This window comes from Polypterus senegalus, chromosome 13, assembly GCF_016835505.1.
Source record: "Polypterus senegalus isolate Bchr_013 chromosome 13, ASM1683550v1, whole genome shotgun sequence".
Classification (NCBI taxonomy): domain Eukaryota; kingdom Metazoa; phylum Chordata; class Cladistia; order Polypteriformes; family Polypteridae; genus Polypterus; species Polypterus senegalus.
The window spans coordinates 133,323,005-133,347,071 of record NC_053166.1 but is presented as its reverse complement, the minus strand read 5'-3'; the positions used below and the strand labels follow the sequence as shown (position 1 = coordinate 133,347,071).

General features: G+C 38.4%; 1 protein-coding gene across 1 annotated transcript in view; it reads left to right on the top strand.

The window, feature by feature from the left end:
* gna12a (guanine nucleotide binding protein (G protein) alpha 12a) overlaps positions 1–24,067 on the top strand; it is a 137,565-nt gene that overhangs the window by 55,521 nt on the left and 57,977 nt on the right. The window contains exon 2 of the mRNA XM_039773849.1: positions 8,770–8,985. Coding sequence (XP_039629783.1) covers positions 8,770–8,985 — 216 coding nt within the window. The remainder of the gene's footprint in view (positions 1–8,769; positions 8,986–24,067) is intronic.

Genomic DNA, 24,067 nt, shown 5'->3' with positions numbered 1-24,067 from the left:
CAGAAGGATGGGTGGAGGATGCAGTACTATGAGGTGAGAGTGGGTTAGAGTGATCAAACATGTTAAAGAAGTTGTTCATCAGGTTTGCTCTCTCCATGTCTCTCTCAATGGTGGCACCCCCGCTTCGATCTGCAGCCAGTGATGATCTTCATCCCATCCAACACTTCCTTCATGCTGTTATTCTGCAACTTCTGCTCTAGCTTTCTCCTGTACTGCTCCTTCGCCTCCCTGAGCTGGATTTGGAGTTCCTTCTGCATGCGCTTGAGCTCATGCTTATCACTGCCTTTAAAAGCCATTTTCTTCTGGTTCAAAAGACCCTTGATGTCACTTGTAATCCATGGCTTGTTGTTAGCATAGCAGCATACTGTTTTTACAGGAACTACAATGTTCATACAGAAGTTGATGTAGTCAGTAGTGCAGTCAACAACCTCCTCAATGTTCTCACTATGTGATCCCTGCAGGATATCCCAGTCTATAGTTCCAAAGCAGTCTCTCAGAGCCTGCTTTGCCTCAGGGGACCACTTCCTGAATGACTGTGTGGTTGTAGGTAACTCCTTCACTCTTGGTTTGTAGTGAGGCTGAAGCAGAACCAGGTTATGATCTGCTTTCCCAAGCACAGGCAGCAGGGTGGCACTGTAAGTGTCTTTAACGTTTGCATACAGTAGGTCAATAGTCCCATTTCCCCGGGTGTTACAATTCACATACTGGGAGAAGGCATGTAATGTTTTGTCCAGTGTCACATGGTTAAAGTCTCCAGAAATTAGCAAAAGCGCCTCGGGGTGTTGTGTTTTTAGTTTAGCAACAGCGCGTGGATGATGTCACCCACTATCTCCATGTCCGCCTTAGGAGGGATGTAAACAATAACAACAATGACGTGTCCAAACTCTCTGGGCAAGTAGTAGGGACACAGACTTACAGCCAACAGTTCAATGTCTCTGCAACAAGTGGAGATTTTGACGTTTACATGTCCAGGATTGCACCACCTTGTGTTCACATAGAGAGCGAGTCCTCCTTTCCGCTTCCCGCAGGTATTTACGCCTCTGTGCGCTCTAACTGTGCTAAACTCGGGTAGCTCCATGTAAGCATCTGGGGTGCTAGTTGTTAGCCACGTTTCGCAAAAACACAACAAACTTCATTCTCTGTAGGTCTTGACATTTTTCAACAGCACAGCTAGTTCGTCAATCTTATTTGGTAGTGAGTTCACATTTCCCAGGATCACAGAAGGCACCGAAGGCTTGTATCGCCACTTCCTCGCTAGCCGCTTAGCGCCAGCTCTGCTGCCACGATACCACCTTCTTACCTCGTCAGGTAAATAGGGAACCACACCGGCATGGGCCTTTGTTCTCTGCGTTAGAAGTTGACTACCTGAATAGACAAGTCTCGGCATGTAAAAGTCAATGTCCAAATAGTAAAAACTGTCCAGGAAACGAATCTACATAAAAGAAAGTGATAGGAGTGATCAGAGAAATAAAGAAAATGGTAAAAATATAAGGTTGTACACAGAGCTGCTGGACAGGCTGCCACTCACAGTGCCGCCTATGACTCATAGACCAATGTCATGAGTCAAGTACACTTACTGTAAATGGCAAAAAGGATGGGGCTACCAAAGAATCCAAAAACAAGGCATTCAAACATCAGGCTTTGGCCTACACAGGCATAAAAGGAGCCCTGACTTGTAAAGTTAAAAACACTCCTTCAGTATCCCAAATAATATCAAAAATACACAATAATGTCTTTTTTTTGAGAGGAAATGAAAAACCTCAGCATAAGAAGGACAAGGCCAAAGCAGATTCTTAATAATCAGCGATGTTTATTTATAAAAATGCAAAGAAGTAAAGGATGCAGCAGAAGTCAAAAAATGTTTACTTAAAAGGCAACAGAGAGCAAACAAGCCACAGATTATAATCCAGTAGTCAGAAGCAAAATCCAGAAACCAGAAAATCAATACTTGTGGCCAATACCACATTAGATGACTTTTCCAGTGATTTTTCAGGTGTATCATTCATTAACAAAATCTTAGCATGTCAAAGGCAGTTGGTGATATGCTCACATAATTTGCAGTCATCCAGTCTGACATGCCTTACAACTAAAATTTGCGTAATGTGTCATTGGCATTAGGAAATACACTCTATGAAATGATAGTGAACAACTGGAGAATCTGCTGTCTGCTTCAGAATAGGTAGACTGATGGCGGCCCTTCAGCTGCAACATCAAGGTGGCCTGCCTCTAGGGCTCCACCCACAAAGCACCAGGAACATAGGGGACCTATACAAATAGAAATTAAATAGTAAATTACCACTGCAAAATTAACAAAAAGTACATAATTACAATAAACATACCAAAAATTATACTTTATAAAAAGAAGACACAGTAAAGCAAAATAAACAGAAGCCAGGGAAGACACTCTGGGTGAATCATGCCAACAAGTGGCTTTTTAATTCTGTTTAATTGTGAATTTTTCTAAGCAGACTGCTTTTGTGCTTATCCTCACCCCCTTACACTTGTGGCCAGAGATGCAATTCATTGCAAAAGACACAGGGCAAAGGAGAAAAGTTTAAAGAAATGGAAGATAGGATTACAAATCCAGACATGTTGAGTTCACTCACTTTAAAAATAAGCAACACTAGCCCATTTTAGGGCTTCACTTTTTGAAGCTGTAGATAAGGCCACATTCCAAAGAGTCGGCATGACAAGACAAACACTGACTGGGAGCAAAAAAGGTTTGCACACACAAGCTCCCCAACTGAAAAAACACACATGCTGAGTGAGTCACAAGATGCCTAAATAGCTGGGCAAAGCAACTCGAGGGCTTCATTCTCGTGGTGTCTCTTGTGATTGATATCTGTGTTAATTTCTTTTTCAGTATGTTTTGATTGTTGGGAGTGTGAGTTGCTACTGACACTTTGCTGTCATGTCACAACTTCTCATACCTTCACTTACTTCTCCTGACCTTCTGTTCGATGGAGGGAGCTGAATTATAAGTATTCCTTTTTGTCCTTCTCTTTATTCTCCTTCACATGAGACTGATTAGGGAAATGATTATTGGAATGTGGCCATCTTCTTAAGGTGCTTTCTTACTTCTGGGAAGCATTGTCCTGCATAATTGCATCGTCTGCTATTTCTTTATTATTCTGGTCTTTTTATCTTCTGCATTAATGCTGAGGGGGTCAAAGCAAATCTTCTGAGCCCCAGTGCACTGGAGAGCAGCTGAACCATTGAAATAAAACAGGTGAAACACTTGCTTGGCAAGAGATCAAGGAAGTGCAAAACAATTGGATCCTGTAAGGATCATTTTAATAAAGGAAAATACTTTGCCTGCCAAACAAGTAGGGCTTTGGATTTCATGAAAGGTTGGCTTTCACAGCTGGAACATTTTTAGAAGACAAAGTAGTGATGGCTCTCTTCATGCTTGCCGTTTGCACTCAATAAGTTCAATTTAACAAATGTTTTTAATTTGTTGCAGATGCATATATATTTGTATGTTTATTTAAAACATTAAATGTATGTTTATTTACTAGTGAAAAGTGTGGGGGTGGGGCACCTTGTAGGTTAGTCTCAGAAACTGAGAATCCATCTGAGAGCCATCTGAGTGTGTTAAGTACACACACTCACACACCCACCCACCCACTCACTCACTCACTCACTCACTCACAAAGTAATATGATTTATAGTTTATTTGGTACATAGAGTGTCACGAGTTGCAGCTTACTCACATTATTATTGTGCGTAACTGTTCTGTGATAAAATACAGCCCTGCTGTCTGGCATGCAAATGATTATACAGATAATGAATGTCCACCTGTGGAATGTCAGTCCATGCTTTTTTCGACCTGGAGGCACAACTCACTGAGGTTCTTCTTAGGTGACAGGGTCCCATACATGCTTGAACGGGAAGAAACCTAATGACCTTGCTGCCCCGACATGGGATCTGGACTACCTGGATGATGTCCCTGATGTAATTAATGCTAACCAATGTCCACTCCAAAAATGTCATAAGTATACAAGCTGGTAATACCCCACATCATGATGCCAGATTTTGCCCTGTGCACTGCAGGCATACAATCAATGGACATAGATGATTATCAGGTATCAGTGGTTCAGACTAATATAGTGGTGACGATCATTGGGTGGTACTTATGCCAGGGGAAAGTGTGAGTGCACTACTACTTCAAAAATTGTTTATGGCCCACATGGACTCTGATGTGTGCTGCTATGGCCATTCAGTCTGAAGCACCTGTCTTGACATACTTCTCGGCTATTAAGAAGAATGTCTCCGCTATGGATGTCCTCCTCTTCCCCATTTTTGTCAACATTGATACACTGCAGACCCTACCTGTTCGGTTAATTTTGCAGTTTTGCAGAAGAAACTTGCTGCTTCATGAAGGCCCAATATATGACCCTGCTCAAATGCCATTAATTGCATGAAAAGTGCATGATGGCCTCTACAACACTTGAAGAACCACTTTTGCATGTGGTAATGTAAAACCCTGTTTTCTGTAAGGTTGTGGAGCACCTCGTGTTGACGGCAGTGGTGTAGCCTTTGCTATACTCTGTATTACCACGGGGTGCTCCACTTCTCTCTATCTTTATTGTATATAGTATTTCAAGCTAGATTCCTTTCGGGTGTTTTTATCACTTTCCATACACATAAATAGTAATTGGACTGGATCTGTGAGGCATTAACACCAATGCAGCTCTGTCATGCTGCCTTATATAATCTGCATGTGCATGCATTGGGGATGTACTAGAATTATCACAAAATTCTTAACAAATCAAATTCTTAGCACAAAAAACACTTGAATGGATAGTCTTTTGAAATACAGTAATCCCTCGCTATATCGCGCTTCGACTTTTGCGGCTTCACTCTATCGCGGATTTTATATGAAAGCATAACTAAATATATAACGCTGGATTTTTCGCTGCTTCGCGGGTTCTGTGGACAATGTGTCTTTTTACTTCCTGTACATGCTTCCTCAGTTGGTTTGCCCAGTTGATTTCATAAAAGGGACACTATTGGCGGATGACTGAGAAGCTAACCAATCAGATCATGCAGTTAAGTTCCTGCCTGCTGAATGCAGTGTTAACCAGGAAGTCTCGTCTCGCTCATTCAGCATCAACGTGTTCCGCTGTGTAAAGAGTTGTGCTCTTTTGTGTTTATCTTTGTATATAGTCAAGCTCTTCATTATGGCTCCAAAACGATCTGCTACTGCTTCAGGGGCCGTGCCCAAGCGCAAACAGAAGATGTTAACGATTGCCGAAAAGGTAAACGCGTTTTGGATTTGTTGAAGGCTACGATTCTTTTTATTTAAAAAGTAGGAAAGGAATATAAGATCTACAGCCTCAGTGTCCTTTTAACCAGGGTGCAAAACGAGTTGTAAGTGGATGTAATAAGGCAATAGTCTGGATGGAATCTGCTTTAGGGATTTGGATTGAAGAAACAACGGCAGTGCTACACAATCGCCTGAAGTGGCTCCTTTACAAGGGCTGTAACGCTCTCCTTTGTTGTGCAGTAAAATAAAACTCATTGTTATCGGATAAGTCATCGTGTCATTGTTGGTGAGTATCCATAATTAATTTTCTACTTACAGTACTTAGTACATGTACGTACGTTTAGTGTCATTGTACACACATTTACTGTATACTATTTTTCTTGCATTGTACGTATTTATTGCTGGTGGCCTGTCTATCGTAATGGCTGTAACATATGTGATATTGGAGACACTCGATATCTTTAAAATAATATTTAGGTTTTACTGTATATAAACAGTGTGTTTATATACATAATGTCAATGAATCTTACCTAATATCTAAGAGAATACAAAGGGATTATGCTGTATAACTCTGCGGGGAATATTTATAAACAGTGTGGGAGAGTTTATAAGGGCTTAAAATATATAAAAATAACCATACAAACATATGGTTTCTACTTCGCGGATTTTCACCTATCGCGGGGAGGTCTGGAACGCAACCCCCGCGATCGAGGAGGGATTACTGTATATATTTTTTTGTTGGCTCAGCTAGGTATTTTTTCTTTCAGGCACTGTGTGTGTACTTGCCGCTTGCCTTGCTGATTCTTTTAAATCAGCACTGCCCATGTACTTTTCACTTGGTATTTTCTTCTCCTTCTTCATCTTGTTCTGTTAGAGGTTGCCACAGTAGATCATCTTTTTCCATATCTTCCTGTCCTCTGCATCTTACTCTGTTACATCCAGCACCTGCATGTCCTCTCTCACCACATCCATTAACCTTCTGTTAGGCCTTCCTCTTTTCCTCTTGCCTGTCAGCTCTATCCTTAACATCCTTTTCCCAATATTCCCAGCATCTCTCCTCTGCACATGTCCAAACCACCGTAATCTTGCCTCTCTGTCTTTCTTTCCCACCTGTCCAACCTGAGTTACCCTCTAATGTACTGATGTCTAGTCCTGCCATCCTCGTCACACCCAGTGCAAATCAGCATCTTTAACTCTCCCACTTCTAGCTCTGTCCCCTGCATTCTGGTTAGTGCCACCGTCCCCAACCCATATAACATAGCTGGTCTCACTACAGTCCAGTAGACCTTCCCTTTCACTCTTGCTGATATCAGTCTGTCACAAATCACTCCTGACACTCTTCTCCACCCATTCCACCCTGCCTGCACTCTTTTTCACTTTCCTTCCACAATCCCCATTACTCTCTACTGTTGATCCCAAGTATTTAAACTCATCCACCTTTGCCAACTCTACTCCCCGCATCCTCACCATTCCACTGACCGCCCTCTCATTTACACACGATATTCTGTCTTGTTCCTACTGTCCTTCATTCCTCTTCTCTTTAGAGCATATCTCAACCTCTCCAGTGTCTCCTCGACTTGCTCCCTACTCTCGCTACAGATCACAATGTCATCAGCAAACCTCATAGTCCTCGGGGACTCCTGTCTAATCTCATCTGTCAACCTGTCCATCACAATTGCAAATAAAAAATCACTTGGCCTTTTCTGGTTATTTCTAAATGGTAAATGTTTTTAGGGGTTCCAGGTACAAGATCATATCTGAATGATCTGCAGGTTAAAAATGTATTGCTTGGTTTGAGTAAGTGTGTGTGTGTGTTAATGTAGATAATCAGTGTCACATTCAGTACTGGTTCCTTCCTGTCAATGCAGTAAAGGGATTTTTTATTCCAACGCACCATCTTAATGTCTGTTATTGCTGTTGAATTGCTTATTGCTCAGTTAACATTTTTAAGTTTCACTTTATTTGTCTTGCTTTTTAAGGTTCATCGCCCATAGTTTATTTTGTCTTAAAACGGCTTCATTCACTGGTTTAAATTTCTCCTTATTAGCAATAACATTCTAATGACAAAGAAACCAGCAGTTCTCAATCTAACTTGTTTCCATTTCCACTTGTGTGTATTCATTGTGAACTTTAAATAAAATCTTTGGGAGAAAAAAACGGTGGATTTAGTTTTTCTAATCTGCTTCAGGCTGTTGATCATTTGGATGATAATTTATGAAATGAGAATAACACAACATGGCAGAATGAAAACACTAACAAGCCATAAAATTAAAGAAGATCATTTGTTGGTAAGCATTAGGGTCTAATTAATTAGTCAGGCTGGAACAAAAACATACAGCCACTATGGCCCTTCAGGGCTGACTTTACAGGCCTCTTCTCTAGCACTATCTACAACTCTGAGATTTGGATTAAGTGAGTTCAGTAAATGGGTGGAATGAATGCCCATGTACAGAAGGACACTGTGTTAGTCTGATTAAGTACAGAATGTATTGATTTTTCTGGACTGTATTTATTCATATAGATGTGACAGCAGTATATAACTCATAAATACATCGCTTTTGTACAGACTTAATGCAAAATCACCCAAGCTTCAGTACACCTTCAAGTGATAAGATTTCGGATAGACACAAACACTTCACATACAATTCCGATGTTTCAACTTAACAGCCTTTTAAGGCAGCTACACAATTGATGATAAAATGGGGTATATGTGTATGTATGAGACAGGGTTCCCAATTGGTATTTGAGACAGCAAGACAATAGGCCACAGCCAAATACTTGTTTGGATCTTTGCTTTTTAGCTGTGTCCACATTTGGATGACAGGCAGAGCTTAGGTAGACTTAACAAAAACTGTCCTCCATTATCATTTTCACTCCTTTTATCTGGGTGAGGGTCACCTTAGCAACATGCTGAGCTGTGCTGAACAGACTTTCCTATCCTCAGCAGCATCTTCCAAAACCTCCTGAGGAATTCCTGAATGCTTCCAAACCATGTGAGAAATAGAATACCTCTAGTGTCTCCTGGGTTTGGTCTTCTCCCAGCAGGCTTTGTCTTGGATATTTCTCATGTGACGCATCCAGGAGCATCCTGGCTACATACCCAAACCATCTCAACTGCTTCATCTGGATCTAGGGAAGCAGCAGGTTTTCTTTCTCAACTTAATCGTAAAAAAAAAAAAAAAAGTTGTCCACCTTCATGCTATACTTTCCACACTTTCTTATGCTTTGTCTTGTTTGTATCCGGTTGTTCATCCACCCACTAAGTGATTCCCTCATCACACAAACAGGACCAGATTCATGTAGCTTCCTTTTGTCAGTGAACTTTGTAGTTTCCTGTCATGTACTGAAAAATTAAAATATACTAAAGTGTAGCCTGTCTCTAAAGCTATTCCTTAGACATGGTTTACATGTCTTGTCTGAGAAAATGGGGACATTTGTAGCACATTTCTGACTAACCTCTGATTTATTTATTTTGTTTTTTTCCTTTTCTCCTCCCGCAGGGTATGAGAGTCCTGGTGGATGCCCGCGAGAAACTGGGAATCCCATGGCAGAACACAGAGAATGAGAAGCATGGCATGTTTGTAATGGCTTTTGAGAATAAGGCAGGCCTTACGGTAGAGCCCTCCACTTTCCAGCACTATGTTCCTGCTCTAAGGGCACTGTGGCAGGACTCTGGCATTCTGGAAGCATACGGACGTCGGAACGAATTCCAGCTGGTGAGTCTGCAAGTGCGACAAGGTTGAATGAGTCTGAAAATTCACAGCTGTTGCCCAAACCCGCCTCCTCTCCGGATGTTCTTATTTATTTACTGAATGTCTAATGCAGCTGGACTTGAGCATTACATGTTGTAATACTTGAACAGTAGTATTTTCCATCTATACCGAAGCTAGTAAAGGAAAACATAGCGTCTTGGTGTCAGTAAATCTTTAGTCTTTTGGTGTGCTTATGTCTTTCCTCAAAACAGCACCTATCTTGTGTTATGTGGGATATTTGCCAACATGGTGTATTTATATTAAAAAAAAAAACAACATGATCTGATTGAAGAACATTTTGTCTTGTGTTTTAGTGATATTTTGGATATTGTGTCTGCTCAATTTTCTGTTCCTGATGGGCCACTGAGCAGTATAACATTTTACAGTAGATAAAACCATGCCTTTGGAGTATTGTCTGATATGTAGAAACAAGACCTCAAGAGCTGTGTAAAATGCTCGGAGGTATTTTGAAACTTTAACATTATGGATTAATGTGTAATGTATAACTGTTTCTGACACTTGAGTATGTCTGCTGAACCTTATGTAACTGCCAAAGTCCTCTTTTGCCATATCAGTTCTGATGCCAAGTAAATTGGGTTTAATAATCACAATTAAGTAAATTTGTCTGTAGCTTTCCCTCTATCTCTTTTGTTGTTTTCACCTGTCTTGAATCCTTTCATATGGTTTTGCTGGAGTCACACACTGTACAACTTTGTCAGAAAGCATTTCAAATTTACTTTGTTAGGTTATACAACTAGGAATTACAGAGAATGGCAGATTATGCAAATCCCTCATAGCTTCTCAGGAAAAATTTCTTACTGCTTTGCAAAAGTATCACCAGGTCAAAACATCTTTGGAGTCAATCAGCATAGAGGATTTTATTTCTTTCTCTGTTGTGTTAAGGCTTGTGGTAAGCGTTGAAAAGACATTTGTGCTGGTTCCAAAGTGCCACAAGTGTCGTCTTTGTTTTTGGCAGTCCAGAAAACCCATTTTCCTGCATTTCTCGCAGCGGCCATTTCTCTTCCCTGCTCTTTTCATCATTGCCCTTCTTTTCCTTATTGATATGATTGCACTCATCACTGTTTATGGGCTTCATATGCATTGTACTTCTGGAACAAATACTTATTCATTGTTAAATCTGACACACACAGGAACCTGTCCCATGACTTGGTGTGAATTTTAAATAGCGAGTTTCAGAGTTGATGGGAATGTTGTGCTACATGACTAGACAGTTGCTGGAGCACTCCACAACAGTCTATGTCTTACTAAAATTATGTCAATGAAGGTTATGACTGAAAGTAGCTGGAGAAGTTATGGGACTTTAGTGAACTACACACTTGTCTTCTTTTGGGAATCGAAGAGAATATACATGTTGAGGAACAGAAATGTCAGCCTTTAAGACATGTCATTCTAGATGGAAACTTTTGTTGCCAATGGAAATGAGAAATGAGACTTATATTAGCACTGTATTGTTTATGAGAAAACAAAAAGCAGAGTCTAATCAAAGCATTAGCACTAATGTTTGAAGACACATGGGAAAAGAAGATTGTTGGTTTGGGTTCACCTGCAGCAATAAGAGATTGTTTTAACAAAAGTAACAAAACATGTTTTATGACAAAAATGGTGCCTGTGTATTTATATTACACTTGCACAAAATTTATGCTTTTAGTTAGGCCATCTTAACTGTCCAAGAATTATTTGTGATGTACATGATAATATAAACACTTGGTAAAATTATTAGTTTGGAAGGGACTCGCCATTTGAACAGTCCAGGTGAGCAGAATTATTGTCTTCTAAAGTAATGGTTCTTAGATGAGGCAGACAGCAGATTGTCACTTCTTACTTTAAATTGCATGGTAGTTATTGTCTTGTATTTTTGACCTCAAAAAACAAACATTTAAATCAAATTGCATTTAAAGCTGTGGACTGCAGTCAATAATCCATAATAAACGCCCTTAATATCCTTGAAGGTGGTGCAAAGGCAATTACAGCACTGATGCAGCAGAAATGGTGTGTGTGTCACTGGCCACATGGAATTAAGGGATTGCCTTTGGCACAGTTGTGTTCTCCATGTTATTAATGTGAATTGAAGATCGTCCAACAAAGTGATGAATATTGGTTGGTCAGTAAGTTTGAAGAAGTATCAATAGGCAGCAATGTTACAAGTGAACAGGAGAAGAACAGAAATGAGTGTAGTTATTATCATCTACAAAAAATTCATTTTGTGTGCTGCATGGCACATGGCTTTGGAATTGTGTCCTTAACAACTGGGTAAATTTAGGAGCACAGTAATTTGGTAACAGCATGATTGTTAAACAGATAAATAAACTAATATGTCTATGAGTGATTTAAATGACACTTTGTTCATGTATGTTGACTGTCACCTTGTGGGTCACGCTTTCAGAAGTACTGTTATGTTGTTCTGGCTGGCAGCAGAAATGCCATGTTCAAGGAGATTTAAACATCTTTGGCACCAGACATTAACATGCATTTTGTATCTGGGTATAATTTAGCAGGATTATGTTCACACCTGGCATTAAAATAGATCTTCATGACATTTTCCTGTTTAGAAATATGATGTCACCATTCCAGCATAAAATTTAAATCAGCTTCAACTTATGTGTGGTTGTCTTATGTGGATGGAAAGTGCATTTGTAGTTAATGCCTGTATTAAATGTTTGGTTTGTGACCCAGTAAATACAAATTATCATCAGTATACTAATCAATTGTCCATCAATCACTTAGAGTATGGCCAAAATGCAGGAAGCCATTAAAGGCAGAGAAGCTGACATCCGTTGCACCTCTACATGCCAATCACCTTTTTCTACTCTTTCAAAGCTACACAGTATTTAATGCTTGGAAAACGTCAGGGATTAAAACTCTTAGAGAACTGTATACAGTAATGGCCAAAATTATCAGCGCCCCTAGAATTTTCCTAGTAAATAGTTACAATTGCAAATGTTTTGGTATACACATGTTTATTTCCTTTATGTGCATTGGAACAACACAAAAAAAAGAGAAAAAAAGCCTAATCTGACATCATGTCACACAGAACTCAGAGAAAATTATTGGCACCTTTTTAAAATTGTAGATAAATCGTTTTGTTTCAAGCATATGATGCCCGTTTGAACTCACCTGTGGCAATAAACAGGTGCTGGCAATATAGCAATCACACCTGAAGCCACTTAAAATGGAGAAAAGTTGACTCAACCTTTCTGTTGTTTGTCTGAGTGTGCCACACTAAGCACGGAGAACAGAAAAAGGAGCAGAGAATTTTCTGAGGACTTGAGAACAAAACTTGTGGAAATATATCAACAATCTCAAGGCTACAAGTCCATCTCCAGAGATCTTCATGTTCCTTTGTCCACTGTGCGCAACATAATCAAGAAGTTGACAACACATGGCACTGTAGCTAATCTCCCTGAATGTGGACGGAAGAGAAAAATTGATACAAGACTGCAATGAAGGATAGTCCGAATGGTGGATAAACAGCCCTAATCAACTTCAGAACATATTCAAGCTGTTCTGCAGACTCAGGGTGCAACAGTGTCAGCTCGAACTATCCATCGACATCTGAACGAAATGAAACGCTATGGCAGGAGAGCCAGGAGGACCCCACTGCTGACACAAAAACATAAAAAAGCCAGACTGGAGTTTTCCAAAATTTACTTGAAGAAGCCAAAATCCTTCTGGGCAAACATCTTCTGGACAGATGAGACCAAGGTAGAGCTTTTTGGTAAAGCTCGTCATTCTACTATTTACAGAAAACGGAATGAGGCCAATGAAGAAAAGAACACAATACCTACAGTCAAACATTGTGGAGGTTCTAAGATGTTTTGGGAATGTTTTGCTGCCTCTGGCACTGGATGCCTTGACTGTATGCAAGGCATCATGAAATCTGAAGACTACCAAAAGATATTGGGCAGCAATGTAGGGCCCAGTGTCAGAAAGCTGGGTCTGCGTCAGAGGTCATTTGTGTTCCAGCAGGGCAATGACCTCAAACATACCTCTAAAAGCACCCAGAAATGGTTGAAGACAAAGCGCTGGAGAGTTCTGAAGTGGCCAGCAATGAGTCTGGATCTAAATCCGATTGAACACTTATGGAGAGATCTCAAAATTGCTGTTGGGAGAATGCGCCCTACAAATCTGAGAGACCTGCAAAAGGCAATGGTATGGCAGAGAAGCAAAAGCCAGCACAGTTCTGAATATGAATGTCAAGTAAGAATAGTGCATTATTGGCCAGGTGTTTACTCCACTACTGTGTATCTCATATTGAAGCATTTTACGGTTATGGTCTTCCTTCACAAACAGTACAGTTAGCCATTTCAGTACAAAGTTCAAGCCCAGAGAATACTCCTTTGACATAAGTGGGCTTTTTTCCATGATCAGTATTCTCCAAATGTGCCAATAAATCATTACTTGTATGTTAGTACAGGTGACTCCCCTCACATTTAGAAGGCCACTAACTGCTGTCACTGTTAACATTAATAGCTTAATCTGAGACGTTTGCTTTGACTTTGTTGTAATACAGTGCAAGCAAAATACATATTACAATATGCTTATTCAAGAGAGAGAAAACTGCGCAGTAAGTAAGTGTAGTTCCAACTTCATAGCAAAGTAAGAAATCAGTAATCTAAAAATTTGTCCACGGTATGAGCACAGACATTCAGCATGTCTAAGTCTGTGCCTTCCTTTCTTGTTGTGTGTTTCACAATATGTCTGTTGGTCAAATGCCAGAAGCATCTCCTGTCTTAATCAGTTCTTTCAGTCACTCCTGTTGAGCCACTTAATCATTAAACAAACCACCACACAGTTGTCCAGGATTCTCTAAATTGTTACAATATGTACTTTGTGTTTCATTATACTTACAAAGCCCTTTGGCATGGCATTGTCTGTGAAAGTCATTATAATGTATAAATTAAAGGTTAGCAGCTTGTTTTATGGAGCAAAATTTTCAGGTGTATAGTGGAGGAATGATATTGTTGTAAAGTGTTAAGAAAAAATTGAAAAGAAAGTATTTTTACATGCCTCTCAGTACACACTTTCTACTGCTGCTTTCATGAAAAGTGCAATGTTAGTCAATGATGGACCTTACAGGCTGGAACACCTTGTGAATAAGGTAGGTCTTCAATTTAAATGCTTCAAGCTTGACTGTGTTCCATTTTCATTCACAAGAGCGTTTTCCAGGACAGCAACAAAAACATTTATTTATATAGCACATTTTCATACAAAAAAGTAGTTCAAAGTGCTTTACATAATGAAGAAAAATAAAAGACAAAATAAGAAATTAAAATAACACAACATTAGTTAACATAGAAAAAGAGTAAGGTCCGATGGCCAGGGAGGACAGAAAAAAAAAAAAAACAAAAACAACTCCAGACGGCTGGCGAAAAAAATAAAATCTGCAGGGGTTCCATGCCACGGGACCGCACAGTCCCCTCTGGGCATTCTACCTAACATAAATGAAAATAGTCCGCTCTTTATTTATAGAAGTGGGTTGTTTAGCAATATTTCATTAAAAATACATGTGTTAGAAATGTTGTGAGCAAAAGACTGAAAGACTTTACTTGTGGATTATGCAACACAAGTAAGATCTTTTTTTGTTGTTTTTAGATTGTTTGCTGTGGTCTAGCATTGGTCAGCCATTATATCAGAATCTTTGCTGTGTTAAACGTGATTGGGAGTTTTTTTGATCATCACTACAAACCTGCATTGGGTAAAAAAAAAAAAGTGTAATTTTTGGTGGAGCATACCTTTAAGGTTGTCTGTTTACCCGTCCCCCTTAAGAAAGAGATGTAGGAGTAAACTCAAGTACATGGAGAGGAGGCTGGGAGAACATACAAACTCCAGGTTTCTGGTATGTAAGAGATGGAATTTAAAAGCAGGTTTTTTTTTTCTCCTTTGATTTTAGATTAATTAGTATTGCACATCTGATATTGATCACTATTGTATTATACCTGATTGTTGTGTTGGAATATTGAGGGACATGCTCTTTTAGACACTGATTAATTGTTATATCAGATATGTCTACAAAAAACAAGCACTCCTGGCTGTAGTACTTGGCTGGCCGGATTTCAGAACACCTGCAGTGGGGTAGTTTGCAATCCAGCTGTGTTTAACAGTTCTTCCAGACAGATACAAATTATGAATAGTTCAAAAGTGTTGCTTTCAGAAGTCTTCATTAATTATTTACTAACTCCTGAAGGGAGGAGGAGTATGTCTGCTTCAGTTTGACTTTGCTGAAAGATTTTAAAACAGTAAACTTGCTTCTTTTATTTAATATTAGATAGAAGGTTTACCTGGATATTTTATTTTAGAAAATACTATTTTTTATCATATTTTTTACCAGCGTTCACCTTATGCCAGAATAATTATTCCATAAAGTATGAGATAATGTATTGTCTTTCACTGCAAATTTACATATACCTTAAACTTTTAAGAATTACACTACAAAGCATTCATTCACCCATCCATCCATCCATTTTGCAGCTTACATGAGCATTTTTGGTACTTTTGGATCATGTTTGTAAGCAGGGTAAGCTCACTCTTCAGTAGCACTGTCCAGGACAATATTTGCAAAAATTCTACGAATGCACCAATTCATGGTCAGTCACACAGTCATCTGTCCCCTCACTTATAAAGTGGTCAGTTTGCATGTCCATCCTCACTCACTGTCACAATCTCTAGGTAGTGACCAACAGAAAGAGATTGCTCAGCTCCTCATCCTATCAGAAAAATGTACTAGCAATATAGGGGAACCTCCAAATAGAGCAACTGTTTCTGTGAATTGAAGGAGATCAGTTAACATGATGTATGTAATAAGGATGGCCTCAGGCTCCTTAGCCCACTGGGTAGAAAACCCAGGTCAGGCCCAGGGTTTATTAGAGCATTGATGTCAGACTCAGGTTCTGGAATGCTGCAGTTGGCTGCTGGTTCTCATCCCAGCAAGTTTATTAATTAGTAAATATTTACTGCTGCTAAGGAAGCAGATGTTTCTGTTAATTGCAATTGACATACATTTTAAGATTCAGAACCCTTAACGTTTGAATGCTGCTCTTGGTGGGGGAGTCAAAATCTAAGCAGTAACAAGCCCATGAATTAAATAATGTGTTTTACTGACAGAAGCAATTAGCTTCTAATTAAGAAATTATAAGGTGAAAATTATGGCTCTCCAGGAACCGAGTTTGAGACCCATGAGTTAGTTGACCATTTGCTGGCTCAGTGTATAACTCATTATTGCTTGATTGTTGGTCAAGGAAAAAGCAATCAGAAGTTTTGAATCTTTAAAAGCAAGGCAATTAAATTTAAAACAAAATATTTTCCATTACCATGTAATCCTCTTTAATAGTTGGTTTCTAAACTGGCTTGGTACCACCGGGGAAATTTCCAGAAGGAGTTGTTAAGGAGTGGATAAAGTGAGGATAGAATGATCTAGTCTATCCATTGCTGCATAGTGCTGCTGCAAAAGAGAGTGTACAGATAAGCAGAGTGAAAGGAAGTCAAACTTGGTTCCTGTGTCTGCCCTCCTATGTGTTGCTTGACATGTAGTCAGCCGGTGAGTCACCCTGTTATCTCTGCTGTGCTCAGTGGGGTAGGAGGAGCAGAGTTTTGACTGTGCGCTTTAAGTACTACTGATAACTGTGTATCTGCTATGGAGTAGTCGGGTAAATGATGAGGACTTAAGCTGTGGTCTGCATCATACAGTGATTCCTTGGAGACTGTCACTGTGGCAGAACAGGATTAGCACAAGCTATAGAAAGTTTTGTGTTTATAATGTGAGAAAAGATTAATCTGAGGCATATATACTGAATGTTTTATTTCTGCACAAATTTGCTTTAAGATTTTATCATAATTATTTTTGTCTTCCAGCTCTTCATTTCAGGTCAGCTGATGTATAGGAACAACTAAAAAGTTAAGCAAGTTATCATAAAACTTTATATTTGGTTGCAAGGATTTTAGATCTAGTTCAAAATGACACAGTGATTCAGCTATGGGAATATATGCCATTCTATAAGATTAAAATCTGAACTTTCAAGTATAAAGGCTCCACCTTCAATAATCTAAAGCCTTAGTATATACCTTCTTACTGTTTAGGCTTCACATTTCTTCTGCTTAAAATATAAGGCAGTTTGGTGTAGTGGTTAAGGCTTTGGATTTCAGACCTTGAGGTTGTGGGTTGAAATCCTACTACTTGACAGTTTGTGACCATGAGCAAGTCACTTGACCTGCCTGTGCTCCCAGTTGGGGAAAAAAAAGCAATGTAACCAATTGAATTGTAAATGTTGTAAGTCACCTTGGATGAAGGCATCATCCAAATAAGTAAATAAAATGTAAGTAAAAAAAAAAATGGAGAAACTGGGCAATTTAGAAGAGAAACTGAAAGCTGGCCAAGTTATCAAAAAAACTCCAAAGTCCATGTTTGTTACAGTGCCGGTTGGGGTGTGTATCTATTCTAGGTGACTTTTTTTCCATTTTTAAACGAGATAAATTTCGGTTGTTTTAAACAGTAAATGGCTAGAGTTTAGGAACACATAAATATTCAAGTTAAGCTTTAAGTATGACTCCGAACTGTGAAACAGTAGAAGTGTGACAGGTAATACTTTCAAATGTTTTAAGAGGCATGTAGAGTTGTACAGATGGTGAGAGAGCACCATGGTCGTCTAATGGATGAGAACCTAATATGTCAGTATACACGATGACTGACAGGAGGAGCTGGAAGCTGTGCCTCAGGTTAGTCATTATTGGCCAATTAGTCATTATTGCCCAATGTTTGTGCACTTTGTATCAAATCTGTCTTCTTAGGAGGCAACTTAATCGGTTTGAACTGATTTGTGATGAGCACGTATCAAGAGAGAAGGGGGTATCGAGAGAAGGGGGTGGTAATGCAAAGATTTATCTTTTATATGCGGTCTCCTAGTTGCTAAAGAGTTATCTATTCTTCTGTATAAAAATATTAATACATTTTATTATGTAGCACACTGTATAAACAATGTCCTTAGTAGGTATTCTACATTAATAAGAAAGTATAAAACACACCAAAGTAAGAATTGCATGTTAAAATTAAGAGAATAAAATAAACAGTACAAACCACTAAAAGCATTTCCATATCTGTTTAGTATCCATTGAAAAGCGCTGTATATATTTAGTGAGATATATTGGCTGTTAAAATTTGTGTTTACAGTAAAATATTTAGAATGTTAATCAGATTTGGGGGCAAATAAATTCTTAAAATTGAACATGTTGGCTAAAGAGTTGTAATTATTTAATGACATTGATTAAACTAATTTTGAATGAAAAAGTTGTTGCTGACTGAATCAGTCACGTGTGTATAGCACCATGCCTTGCCCAGTGGTGGCCAGTTTGGTATAAGTTACTAAAACTTTGATTTTGTCTATTAAACTCACCATGGACCCACATAGGTTTATTTTCTCCTGAAATACAGCTGACCAGGGTTTTTACTTTCCCCTCCTCTGCCGTCAACTGGCCATATATTAATTCATGGAGTTGTATTATCACAGTGAAACTTGCTTTGTTTTACTGTGTGTCCAACCTGATTTCTTTGTTCATGTATTTAAGTGAGCTATGTATATGTGTTTTTGTTGTTGTTTTATCCTCGGAGAAGTGTGGTGTGGAAAAACATTTGAGTTATTATCACAGATTATACATTTAATACCTTGGCTTGGCTGGCATTCCTGTAGGGAAAATTTAAATTTGTTGCTGTGGTGTTGTGAGGAATACCTAGCACGCTTCACATTTGTGTTAATTTTATTTTTCCTTTTAGCCCCTATATCCCCTTAAAGATTTACTGTGCACTTTGTCCTATAATTTAGATAAAGATAGACTATGTTCTGTAAACTTTGAATGTTTAACTTTGGCAGTCTGACTGAGGCTGTCTTTCTGTTAACCAGGAACTATTATTAGAACTTTCCATCACCAGATATTGTGGCAAAGCTACTGTATTTCCATTTTGTTCCCATTGCCTTCAATGGACAAGCCTAGGTGCTTTTTAATAGCACTTGGACTATGGGCCTTTTTAAAAAAAAAAAAAAATGTTAATGCATCATGGGATAAAAAATCTTTATATTTATTTGTAGGGTTATGTTATAAAGCTTAACATAAATAACCCTATTCAACTTTCTTTCAAACTTTCTAGTTATTGCATGAGATATGCTAGGTTTATACATTCACAAAACTAGCTTAAATGTTTATTTTATTAAAGTTCATGCCAGGAGTGCATATGTCAGACAAGTTCCTAGAATCAAAACAGTAATCAGTGTTATAGTAATAAATTTGAATTCCTGATATAAAAAGATACATCTCACAATACTAATGGCAATGTGCATAATATGTAAGGAAGGCAGAAGCAGGCCAATATAAAAACAAACAACCTAATGGTGACCTTTTGCCTAAATTTATATTTCAGCGTATTGTAGCAAGCACCAGGATGGAAGGACTGAGGCACACACTAACCATTGGTTCAACCCAATAAAGTTCTTGTTTATTAATGCAATGCAAAAGACTGTTGTGGGGAAGTCTTTTTCATCCTGGTGCTAGAGAGTGGTGATATGTTGCATGTTAGTCGGACATGCCAGTAAAACTTTGTGTTCCATATACATGACAAACTGTTACTACTGCTATAGCTGGTGCCCTTGTTCTGTTTTGGATGATATTACTGGGATACACATAGGGCTGCTTCGCACTTGAGCAATGTAAATTTCCATCATTTATTTGATAATTTGCAAACATTTTAATGTCATTTTGCATGTGTTTTTCTGTTGTTTTTTTTTTTGGGGGCAGTTTTCTATCATTTTTCAATAATTTTTCCAGTGTTTTCAAAGAAGTCTTTTACAGGAAAAATATGATCAACATCATTTCAGCTGTTAAGCGATTGTTGCGTTTGCGGAAAGTCTTCTAATGTTTTTTAGTGCTTTTAATCCTGGCAATCACAGTACTGAAGAGCAGGAGTCGTCAGTGTTGTGAGTGAATGTGTTGGGTGTGTACCCTGTTGTGCAGCAAAGGGAATTGAGAGGACAGTAATGGACTCTGTATAAAGCAGGTAACTTAACAAAAACTCCAGGATTACACATGGTTGTTGATATGCACTTAAGTAGTGATATATGAAGAAAATAAAGTCATTGCATTATTTCACAAAAATTGCTTTCTGCTGTTAGAGCAACATCATGCAAACGTATGTACCAGTTGCCTAGTAAGAGCTAGTGAGGAAGTGTGCAGTGGTAAATCAACTCAAAAGAACTAAACAAATGCTCTATTCATATATATTTAATCCTGCTTGGGCTGAAGGATAAATTTAGTCTTTCCAGTTTGTGGTCAGTGGGAGCCAATGATTATCACAGAAGCACTGGCTGTAAAGCAAGAAGCACACCTGGTGCATGGTGCGCCAATCATTTTCACAGCTCAGTCGCACAGCTAAGCAGAAAAGAGTGTGCTGTGTGCAATCCAATAACCACAATGCATTAATAAAGTATCTGTGTAGGTTTAAACCAGTTATTTGCTAAAGATGTGATCTAGTAGGCTAGAGGCTAGTGGTCACCCGGGGGCTCAGATTGGTGATTTTCTTAACTGCGAAGTATCACTGACACATTTTATGTTACACTGTTAAAACAGGGAATAATACTAAGATCAACACGTTTAATGTCCTGCTAAAAACTAAATGTATGCCTGTAACTTTGGTTTAATTTTTGTCACTTGATTGCAAGATATGTACCTTACTCTGTCCCTCAACAGCTGTCACTAGACGACCAATACCTACACGTACACAACAAAACTGGCGTTTTTTCTTTCTTTCTAGTTTTAGTGAGCTGCTTTGTCCAGGAAGAGGCACTGACATCCTGTAAATGTGCTTCCAAAATGTCCTTTTGTTTTCTTTTTCCAGTGTTTTACAAGCTATACCATTAATTCCCTTGAAAACTGCTGCATGCAGGCCTTTACTTAACCACTTACTGCTAAACACTAAGGTGTGAATAATGTAATTGAAAATAACGTTAAATAACTTTTCAAGCAATTTAGGAGTGTTCTGGCCTAGCTCTAAAATGCAAGAAAAATGATTTGGTGTGAATGGAGCAACAGTAAGCCTGTGAATGTTGTGTATCCTGGACAAGAAGCACTTTTTGCAGGTATTGTTGACTGTACATACAGTAATGAGCAATGGGCAACAGCAGAATCTAACAATAGTAATATTCATCCTTGATTTCATTATATCTCAATTAGTCATTTTTAAAGCTACACCACATAGGAGTTACGCGGCTTTGAGAGTGATTGACTAACAATACAGGGTCAGCATGGTGACCCAGTGTTTAGCACTGCTACCTCACAGATTTGGTTTCCTGGGTTCAAATCCCTGGGTTAAATGGGTTTTGGAATGTCAGGTCATGTTATGTACTTACAAAGCAGTATGGATTTTTGTCAGTTCAGCTGTTCATTTTTTCTTTTGCAAAAAGTAATGCTAAAACATTTGTTATATTCAGCTCTGGACTGATGCTCTTGTCAGCAGTCCAGTTCCTCTTCATCTTGAGTTAAATTTTTGTTTTTCCTGTTCTTTGTTTGACTGACCCATCTTGATGTTTTCTTTTTAAGATTTAAGTTTCTGTGTGACCCACCCTGACACTGACGTATCTTGACAATTGGAAGGGGGAGGTTAGGGGGTGTATTTTAATGCAGTAATTTTGAATGCAGGGAGAAATATCTATATAGATATAACATTCTGTAAGGGTGCAGACACTGCCGCAACCCTTGTATAAGAGACAAGTTGAGTTATCCAGTATTGTCCAGGTGAGAAAGTAAAGAGTAATTTTAAATTATATATTATCAAACTTTAGACCCTTAAGCTTATTACATTTAGAACATAACTACAGTACTTTTGGTATTGGATTGTCTTGAGTTGTGGAAGGAAACTGGAGCACCTGTGGGACACGTATGCAGACATGGTAAGAATCTGCAAATTCCATGCAGGTAGCATCTGGGATGTGAACCAACAGTAACTCTAGTTCAACATAAAATGAGAAATGTTTATGGAAGAGTTGGCAACTGTTAAAAGACCTAACCTGGGCATAGGAGAATTCTGAACTTCAAAAGATTGGTGTTAAAATTATGTAAGTAAAAGCTACAACTGAAAATTGATGGGAAAGTTATGTAGTGTGATGCTGACCTTGAGCTTACCTGCAGTATTGGAGGGCTTATTTAAAATAAAAAAAAAAAACGTATTTTATAGAAATGCCAGGAAGTAGAAACTCACAATGTCTGTTTTTGCTGTTCCCAAAGGTATGCCCTGTCTGAGCTCTTACTGTATGTTTGTGTGTAGTATCTGAATATTTGTCTGTATATGAGTATGCATGGTATTTGTATCTGTACATTTATGCATGCGTTAAAAAAAAAAAAAAGGTATACATACAGCTAAGTGTGTGTCATTTGAAGATAATTGGCTACCAATGCATGTTTTGGACTGTTTGTAATAATTTTTCTTTTTTAATGTATAGCTTAGAAAAATGAGTACAATGTTGCATTTCTGCGAACAAATTAAATACATTAACAGTCTTAGTTGTAGTGCAAATAAACATTTACATGATTTTATGGGATATAATATTTACCTCTATTGAGGCCTCAGATGAATAACAGAGTGGAATTTCCCAGTCTTTTAAAATGGTCAGGCTGTCCCGATTTCTCATTTTGCTGTTGAACTCTGCTTTTGTCTGTGCGTTTTTGGTGCCAGGGACTGTGGGGGTGGACCTCACAATAGAGGCTTCACAAGTCTGTCAGGATCAACTGTGCTGGACTGTTGAAAAGGCAAAAAAAAAAAAAAATGCTTGAACAGCTATCCGGTACCCTGCACACAATGGTGCTTTTACAACAAAGACACAGTTGTGTGAAAGGCACAAAGTTGGGGTGATGTGGTGATAGACTGTCGGTTTTCATGAATGTGCCATCAAGTAGGATGGTGTCATGTAAACAGACAGTGCTGATTAAATATGATTTCATGCCAGTGCTCATAATTCATGGGGCTCAAAGCTGTTTAAATAAGTAGTTAGGGGAACATAGCTTTTTTTTTTGGCTTGTAGATGAAGCCGGACTTTCATCTCTTACACATACTTGATTGTTGCGATCTGATATATACCTTTCTTTTTACAGCCATTTATCGTCATTGATCTGTCTCGCTTGGACTTTACATAATCTGTGGCAATGTGTTTTCATTCAGGGAGCTATACACTGAAGAATTTACTGATATTCTTACAATAAACGTCTTCACAGATTGGGTTTACAGAAGTTTATCTATTGGCATTTCATAAATGGAAATAGTCTTGTACCTGGTGTATGTGGTTGTGTTTTTTTTTCCCCCACTTCAAGTGAGTTCACCAAAGTGAGGCAAACTCCTAGATTATCGTGTGGTATGTTTAGAAATGGATGGTTCTCAACATTACACCCATATTCCTTACCTGATTTTCTGTTTTCTGGGAACCTGAGCCAGCAATTTCTGGCCACACATACACACTAAAGTGATGTAGTGCTAGGGTGGCAAAATAAGGTGAGAAACCAACAAGCTAAAAATCTGTATTTTGCTTTTTGGAACCCATGTGGTCTTATTTAATGAGATACAACTGCAAAGTTGCACAGATAGTCAAATGACAGTCTAGAACTCACTCCTTACATTTAAAAATCGTTTTTTAAATCTTGAAAGCTGATCCACATATTGGTAATATAAGATCATTCATTTTCTAAATGAATTTAAAGCAATAACAAAATTCCTAATATAATTTGCCTAAATCGCATCTGTGTTTAAACAACAGCAAGCAATATCAAAATGTCCGTGAAAAAAATGTCAAATTACTTTCGTTGCAGAATCCAAATATCAGGGATCAAATCACATGCAACATCTCACAACATGTGAGTTATTGCTAAAATATTGTTAAATAAACCATTTCTCGAAAGACCTCTCATTCATACCCATGAAACATGTTCAAATAAGATCAGACATTTGAATTGAAGATGATACATTGGTCAGGAGTCCTGCACAGTAATAAGTCATTCATCGGTT